The sequence below is a fragment of the Pelophylax lessonae genome, assembly GCF_965119305.1.
Source record: "Pelophylax lessonae genome assembly, contig: HAP1_SCAFFOLD_1132, whole genome shotgun sequence".
Lineage (NCBI taxonomy): Eukaryota > Metazoa > Chordata > Amphibia > Anura > Ranidae > Pelophylax > Pelophylax lessonae.
Genome location: NW_028119244.1, coordinates 12,501 through 21,691, shown reverse-complemented (window position 1 = coordinate 21,691; position 9,191 = coordinate 12,501). Strand labels below are relative to the sequence as shown.

The window sequence follows — 9,191 nt, the reverse complement described above, 5'->3', positions numbered from 1 at the left end:
CAGAGTCTTTGCTAAAAAAATATATATAATGTTTGGGGGTTCTAAGTAGTTTTCTAGGAAAAAATACTGATTTTAACTTGTGAACAAAAAGTGTCCGAAATAGGGCTGGGGCTTAAGTGGTTAAGCCTCTTGTTTCCTCTATTAACATTTAATACGCGTTTTGTTTTTATTAAATACATACAATATTTTCCCATGAATTATCCTTTTAGAACTTCTCTATCCCTATGGATCGGGGGTTGACAATCTCAGTCCACAGGCTGATGATGGAGGACCACCACAACAAACCCTAAATACCAACATTCCAGTCTTTGGAGAGATGTTCTCTTCATTCTATGTGAGTACATTTACATCTAAGCCAGTAACAGTTTAGGCATCTTAGCACCTACAGAGAGCTGTCCTATAGAAAGTTGCAAAAATGCTTTTTTTTTTTCTCTTTGAACAGATGAACAACAATGGATTTCTGTCATTCAAAGTTAACATCACTGATTACAGGCCCCCAAGTCAAAGTGTGAGCTACCCATTCTTGGCTCCTTTCTGGTCCGATGTGGATAACAGCCAAGAGGGTTCAATCTACTATCGCCAGACCAACGACAGCGACCTTCTTGTCTGGGCAACATCGCAGCTTAAAACGTATTTTCGCCTCTACAAATTTAACGCTACATGGATTTTTGTGGCAACGTGGGAAAAGGTTATGTTTCATGGAGCTAAGACTGATCAGGTATTTCCTCGAGACCAGGGCTGCTGATAGGGGGGGACCACCAGCCCTCTTGTAGGGGGCCCGAGCACCCAGGGGGGCCCACACAGAGAGAGGGATTAGTGATGGACAACAAATACAGAAATCTTCCCCCAGCACCTGAATCTGATCTGTCCCTCTCCCTGCTATCAGCTTTTATCTGTTGAGAAAGAGACAGTTGTCCCTCACTAATCCCCCTCCCTGTGTGGCCCCCCTCCCTCCCAGCACTTATCTCTGCTCAGGAGTTTATTTGTAAATTGTAACTTTGTTTCTCTCTCTCTGTCTCTCTGATCACTGAGCTCCAACTGCACAGCCTGTATATTTTTCTCATCTCATCTTCTTTTTTATTTAACATAGTTTTTTTTTTTTTTTTAGATTTAGCAGGAATTATGCGAGTTATGGTATATTTGTGTCTGATAATAGTGATTTTGTTGTAATTTTAGCTAAATATATCTTTAATATTTTCTGGGGGGGCCCTGCCAGGTAGTCTGTACGGGGCCCCGCGATTTCTAACAGCAGCCCTGCTCGAGACTAGCAAATGGCACACGTGTTCCTCAGGGTGAGATCAGGCTTTTAGGAATGGAGATAGAGGACAGTGTAGAGAGAAGATGTCCAATAAAACAAAAAAAAAAAAAAAATTGAACACATGGGGGGGATTTACTAAAACTGGAGTGTGCAAAATCTGGTGCAACTCTGGATAGAAACCAATCAGCTTCCAGATTTTTTTTTCTCAAAACCTAACCACTTAAGCCCCAGGCCTATTTCGGACACCTTTTTGTTTACAAGTTAAAATTAGTATTTTTTCCTAGAAAACTACTTAGAACCCCCAAACATTATATATATATATTTTTTAGCAAAGTCTCTGGAGAATAATGTGGCGGTCATTGCAATATTTTTTGTCACGCGGTATTTGCACAGCGGTCTTTAAAACGCCATTTTTTGGGAAAAATTTTGAAAAATCACATTTCACTGCATTAACCACTTTACCACCGGAGGATTTTGCTGTCTTACGTCTGGGCCACTTTTTGCGATTCGGCACTGTGCGACTTTAACTGACAATTGCGCAGCCATGCAAAGCCGTACCCAAATTTATGTCCTTTTTTTTACCACAAACAGAGCTTTCTTTTGGTGGTATTTGATCACCTGTGCGATTTTTACTTTTTGCGCTATAAACAAAAAAAAGAGCGACAATTTTGAAAAAATAACAATATTTTTCACATTTTTTTAGATGAAATTCCCCCCCCAAAAAATGTAAAAATCAGAATTTTTTATCATTTTTGGCCAATTTGTTTTCTGCTACATATTTTTGGTAAAAAAAATCGCAATAAGCATATTTTGATTGGTTTGCGCAAAAGTTAATGCGTTTACTAACTAAGGGAAAGATTTCTGTCATTTTTGGTGTTTTTTTTTTTTAACAAGTAATGGCGGCGATCTGCGATTTTTTTTTTTTGCGGGACGGCGACATTGCGGCAGACAGATCGGATCCTTTTTGACACTTTTGAGGGTTCCAGTGACATTACTGCAGTAATCAGTGCTATAAATATGCACTGTTACTGTAAAAATGACACTGGCAGGGAAGGGGTTAATTGTATTGGAGACGGAGGGGTTAATGTATGCCTGGTGCTTACTGACATGTGTAGGGGGAGGTGACTGAGTGACACAAGGACAGATCGCAGGTACAGCCACACTAAACCCTGCAATCTGACCCTGCCTGTCACTTAGGAGATCCGCCCGCTTTGTTTACACAAGCGGGCGGATCTCCAGACTCGATTCCCTGACGATCGGGGAAGAGCGGCGGCTCCCCTGGCCCGACTCCCGCTGTGACTGAATAAAGCGGGAGCGAGCCTCCGGCGGCGGGTGCGTGCCGTCCACAAGGGAAGGAGTCCAGCGACGTAGGTCTACGTTGCTGGACGATAATGAGCCACATTGCCGCAGTAGCAGCAATCTGAGCGGTCGTTATGTGGTTAAAAAAAAAACTTAACAGTAAAGTTAGCCCATTTTTTTTGTATATTATGAAAGATGATGTCACGCCGAGTAAATAGATACCCAACATGTTACGGTTTAAAATTGCGCACACCCGTGGAATGGTGGCAAACTACGGTCAATAGAAGTCTCAATAGGCGACGTTTTAAAATTTTTTAACGGTTACCAGTTTAGAGTTAGAGTGTAGCTCTCTTTTTTTAAAATTATTGCTCACGCTCCGGCGATCGCGGCGATACCTCACATGTGTGGTTTGAACAGTGATTTCATTCGCGGCTCGACTTCCATATACGCTTTCTTTCGTGCGTGAGCTAACGGCGACGGGGGCGGCTTAGTTTTTTTTTTCCTATTTATTTTTTATTTTTTTACTTTATCACATGTTTATTAAAAAAAAAAAAAATCTGATCACTTTTATTGCTGTCACAAGCAATGTAAACATCCCTTGTGACAGCAATATGCAGTGACAGGTACTCTTTATGGAGGGATCGAGGGTCTAAAAGACCCCAAACCCCTCCACTACACTTCTATGCATTCAAAACTCCGAAAATGGCATTTTTGAATACATTTGTTTTTTGAATCTGCCGCCTTTAGCAGCAGTGTAACCCGGACGTGATGTCATGGGCGCCGCCTTCTGGGTTACGTCATCGGAGACCCTTCCGGCTTTGATCAGGACTCCATCCAGCCGGCGGATGTGCCGGCTGGGTGCCCGGGTCTCCCGGTGGGCCGGGAGACCCGGGCAAAGCCGCGGAAGGCAGCGGGAGGGGGGGCATCGATTTAGCTGCTCCCGAGCAGCATCGGTCATTACCGCCGGAAAGCCGACTGTCGGCTCTAAACCACGGTACCGGGATGATGCCTCTAGCCAGTAAGTGGTTAAATGAACAAGCCGAAGTTAGAAGCTGATTGGCTACCATGCACAGCTGCAACAGATTCTGAGTGTTCTAGTCTTTGAAAATCCTCCCCCCCCCCCATAATGTGGATCTCCAGGGGAACCCCTAAAATAGTTTTCAGGTCTCGGAGATCTCTTACTGAAATCAAGTCACCTGAGGGCGATAGGAAAATGCCTTATGTATTGGTAGTCAGTAGGAAAAATTAAACCCGTACAGTGATGATCAGAATGCCACCGTTACAGACATCTAAAGAGTTCATTGGCGTCATGCTGCTGGCCTTTGCAAAGTAGTGTTGGCCTCAGATCTATGCAAGCACTATTACATGGGAGGTGAGTCATCCACAGCTTAAAGTAAAACTATAGGCAAGAACTTTTTTTTTTCATTTTGGATAGAGTAAGGGAGGGTTATCACCCCTGTCAGATTTTTTTTCGCCATCTGTGTCACATTGGGGAGATTTCCTTTCACTTCCTGTCCCATAGCCAAACAGGAAGTGAGAGGAAATCCCTGCAAATTAGGAGAATTCCTTGGGAACCCCCCAGGTCACCATAACTAGTGTCCCCATTGGAAGATTTCCCCTCTATTACTTTTCTAGAGACAACCCAAAATTTGGGATTCTCTTTTACTTTCACTTTCAATGATAATGGTAAACAGGAGTTAGGACAAATAGAGAGGGGGGGATCTCCCTAACTGATGCCCAGGCTGAAATAAAACCTGATGGGTGTTCTAATCCCTCTCCACTCCACTGTATTTAAATATGCTAGTAGATCCTACCCCCCCCCCCCCCTCCAGACTGACAATGCTGCTGTCCAAAAGGGCCACCTGTGCTCCCTCATCCAGAGTGGGGGCTCCCTAATACAGGAGGTGTGTTACTGGCCAGATGACCGGGTGAAAACAGAAGGGAAAAAGCCTAAAAGAAGAAATTAATGCAGCCGCCACATCTCATGATTAGTTTAGCTGCAATATGTTACATTTTTGGATTTGAGTTTAATACTGTTTAAGCCTAATTTCAGATGGCATCTTGGCAATGGGCAACAGTACCATTCCAGAGATAAGACTATAATCCTTCCACTTTATAAAACTCTGGTCCGCCCGCATCTGGAGTATTCTGTTCAGTTCTGGTCGCCAGTCCTCAGGAGGGATGTGTTGGAGCTGGAGAGAGTCCAGAGAAGGGCAACTAAACTATTTAGGGGATTGGAGGACATTAATTATGAAGAGCATCTGCAATCACTTGATTTATTCTCCCTGGAGAAGAGACGCCTGAGAGGGGACTTGATAGCAATTCATAAATATCTCAATGGGGATCTCAGCATAGAAAAAAAGCTATTCAGTCGAAAAGGATTGCATGAGGATTTGAGGGCATACAATGCGATTAGAGGAGAAGCATTTTAACCTCAGGCAACGCAGGGGGTTCTTCACTGTTATGGCTACAAGATTGTGGAATTCTCTACCACAAGAGGTGGTTTCTGCGGGAAGTATGGTGGCTTTCAAAAGACTCTTAGACGTACATCTCAAGGATCAGAACATTCAGGGGTATGAGAGATGATTACAGCCACACACACCTACACAGGTTGTACTGGATGGACTATTGTCTTTATTCAAACTCAACTACTATATAACTATGTAACTATGTTCTAAGCAGTGACAATAAATGTGTAAAAATACCTCAGAAATCTTAATCTGTCTTTGGCCACCAAACAAATATTATTATTATTATTTCATTTTTGTTTTTAAAGAGGGGACCTGTACAGTGGAAGCCCAAAAAAAGGAACTTGGCTAGTCACCGGCATTGCTTGTAGGCTTCCTAAATCGGATCTTTTTCCCATTACTGACTTACCATGCCTTGCGTGTAGGTGGTCATCTCAGTAAAGGTGGAGAAGTTTGGTTCCTCTTGTCAGAGCTGCCCTCTTGATGACTGGTGATCTGATCTTTGGTGGGGTAATGATGAAGAAGCAGCATGATTGATGTAGGGAGCATATGAAGAAGCAGCAGGGCTGATGTAGGAAGAACATATTCACAGAATGGATGGTGCAAAAGCAGGGAGATCCTTGCATTGCAGGTCCTTTGGGTACAGCTTCCTCTCCAGCAAAGAGAACATTAGTGATATCATCAAATCTTACTCCAAATCTGGTGAGATCAATAATGAGAGGCAGGAGTACCTTAGATAATCTAACATTGATGTACCACTGTGAGACAGAGGAGTGCTTGGAAACCAGGAGTTCAGGAAGTATCTGTTACCTATAAGATAGGAAATGTTCACTCTTTGAGTTCAGGTCCATCGTATTACTTCTTCTTCGCCCATGAAGAGTAAAATTATAAGTTATAAGTTATAGACATAACATGGCTTTATGTGATAAAAAAAAACTGTTATTCCCCTTGGCTTAGTTACTTGCAGGTACCGGACATGCAGAGTTGACCCCCTGGGCGGAACCACTTTCTTCCCTTTCTTTCTCTTCTTTTTATACCTACTATTCTTTCTTCTATACTCCCACAGTACCTCTATTCTCTTTGATTTCTCAATTTCTTTTTATATGTATATGGTCCTCCTGATATTGGCAGAGGGGTCCTTGGACACAAATACATGGTCGAACAGATGTCTGGACCTGGCCCTGGGAGGGTACTGGTTATAAGATTAGAGTATTGTTGTTATTTAGAGTTTTCATTGATGTTCAGTTTTTACGATGCCCTAGACTTTAAGGCCTCTTATGTTTTCTACTTGGAAAGGCACTGTTTTTCTTCCAATCAGGGTCCATGGGCGTCCCAAGTGCCCCCCCCCCCGGAATATCAACTTCCCCTTTAAAGTGGTTTTAAGCCACTTTATTCCATTCTATCTGATCTGTTTAATAATCCTGCGTGCCCGTGCCCCTGTGTCTGAGTATATGTTTAAAAAAAATATGCCGTTCTTTACCAGTTTTCAGAGCACCGATCGCCGCTCACATGACCTTCCGGCTCTCTCCTCTCCCCATCTGATAGCTGCCTGCAGCGGGCGGGGCCGAAGATTCCCCTCTGACGTTAGTCGGGAGGGGAGGAGGAGGAGAGGCGGTGGATCACGTTACCAGTTTTCAGAGCACCGATCGCCGCTCACATGACCTTCCAGCTCTCTCCTCTCCCCATCTGACAGCTGCCTGCAGCGGGCAGGGCAGAGGATTCCCCTCTGACGTTAGTCGGGAGGGGAGGAGGAGAAGAGGAGGAGAGGCGGTAGATCACGTGAGCATCGATTGGCACTCTGAAAAGTGGTTAAAAACGGCTTATTTGTATAACACACATATACAGAGGGGCACACAGGATTATTAAACAGACTGTAGACCGGATATGAAACTTTAAATGAAACTACAGCAGCAGGAGGGGAGGGGGCGGGCACTGACACAGGGAGGGGGGTGAGAGGACAGAGGAGGACAGGAGGGCTGCGGATGACGGAGGCACGTAGACGAACCATGGTGTCCGTGATCATGTGTGTATAAATAAGCATTTAATAATGTAAACATAAACATAAAAAACAGATTAGAAATTGCTAATTCGACAATGGCAGCTTGATCCTTCCATAAAGGTTTTGCCTCAGGTTTCTCAAACCTTTGCATGCCTCCACTTTATGTGATAATGTCAAAGCCCCTTCCCTTTGTGACATTGTCAAAAAGGGGTGGAGCATGGGTGACCTTAAAATAATACCCCCCCCCAAAAAAAAAGTCCAGCTGACGCCCATATCAGGGTCCTTAACATCATGGAACTGCTGTGAGTCGGCCCATAATAACTACTTAGACCAGGGATCCTCAAACTACAGCCCTCCAGCTGTTGCGGAACTACACATCCCATGAGGCATTGTAACACTATGACATTTACAGACATGATGAGGCATGTAGTTCCTGAACAACTGGAGGGCCATAGTTTGAAGACCCCCTGACTTAGACCTTTAATTGAACTATCGAGCTGTCCAACTTTGTTCCTTGTTACTCTACATCAGGCATCACTAAATGGTGGACCGCGGTCCGGACCCAGCTAGTGTCTCATCCGGACCCCTGCAGTCCCACCCTATAGAGTCGTTCTACCCACAGCCATCACCAAGGCCATTCTCAGAGCCAACAGCTTGAGGCAGGACAGCAATGGACAGAGGGCGGGGGCTACCTAAGTTAACAAGCAGGTGATTGCTTGCGAGGATACAGGGCGGTCATCGCACAAACATGTGATTTGGACCTCTGCTGGAAGAATATTTTACTGACTGGACCTTTGTGAATTTTAATTCAATACCCCTGCTCTACATGTACCAATACTGCTGTGTATGTTACCTTAGCGACTTACTGTTGTTGCTATATTTTGTACTTTATTTATATCTTGGAAAGAAAAAAAAAATGATTGAAACTGAAAAAAAACCTGTTATTTTTGATTCCTGGAGACTCAAGATTTCGGGATGAAAAAACAAAAGTTACATAGTAGTTGAGGTTGAAAAAAGGCAACAGTCCATCCAGTTCAACCTGTGTGGTGTGTGTGGATGTATTCATTTCTCATACCCCTGAATGTTTTGATCTTGGAGATGTACGTCCAAGAGCCTTTTAAAAGTAGCCATACTCCCCACACTTACCACCATTTGTGGAAGAGGGTTCCACAATCTTATTGCCCTTACTGTAAAATACCCCTTACGTAGCCAAAGGTTAAATCAATTAAAGTTGCTTTTACAAACAATGGCAGTGGAAATCCAACCGCAGTACACAACTAGATAGAATTTTATAAAAGACTTATAAAAATAATAACTTTTCATTCATGGTTCATTCTTGGTTCTCCTCTTTCAGAGAAACACTTTTCAAGTTGTCCTTATCTCCGATGGGAAACTCACATTTGTGTTGTTTAATTATAAGTCCCTTCTTTGGCCAGCTATGATCAATGGTTACCTGAGTGGTAACTTGGCACTGGTGAGTATGCAAGCGTAAAGATGGTGCATCTTATTTTTGTATATTTTAATATCTGTTTATGGCATTCATTTTCATCCTGCAGTAGTCTAGGTCAGCCTTTCACAACCTTTTCAACATGAAGGAACCCTTGAAATAAATTTCTGGTCTCGGGGTTCTTAAAAACGAAAAATCTACAACTAATGACACATTAGTGTGACAGTCAGTGGCTCCAGTCAATGTTTCTCACTCTTGTCCTTACTCTTGTTATCATTGGGAAGAATTACCCCCCCCCCCTACAGATAGCTAAAAGGAACAATGGTGTCATTGAGAAGTTATCTGAGTGGGAGAAATTGCCCATTGCTCAAGGAACCCCTAGCAACCTCAGGAGGAACCCTGGTTGAGAAACCCTGGTCTACATAATCCTTAAAGTGGAGTTCATGCTCGCTTCCACTAGGCAGCGAGGATGCCGATCCATGGGACCGGCGGAAATTGTGGCCGCCGGTCCCGTGGATCGATATTTTCGGTGCCTAGTGGGGGCGAGAAAGCGCAGCCAGTGGCGCGCGTGCACTCGCCCCCACTAGGCAGCGAGCATGCCGATCTGACAGTGAAGATGCCGATCCACGGGACCGGCAGCAATCGTGGCCGCCGGTTCCATGGATCGGCATTTTCAATGCCTAGTGGGGGCGAGAGAGTGCCGCAGGTGAAGCACGCTCG

General features: G+C 44.0%; 1 protein-coding gene across 1 annotated transcript in view; it reads left to right on the top strand.

Annotated features, from left to right (window-relative positions):
* Positions 1-209: 209 nt before the first annotated feature.
* Positions 210-9,191, top strand: part of LOC309544125 (sushi, nidogen and EGF-like domain-containing protein 1) — a gene marked incomplete at both ends in the record, with an annotated part of 9,699 nt that continues 717 nt past the window's right edge. Inside the window, 3 exons of the mRNA XM_082276502.1 lie at positions 210-334; positions 443-718; positions 8,379-8,498. Coding sequence (XP_082132628.1) covers positions 210-334; positions 443-718; positions 8,379-8,498 — 521 coding nt within the window. The remainder of the gene's footprint in view (positions 335-442; positions 719-8,378; positions 8,499-9,191) is intronic.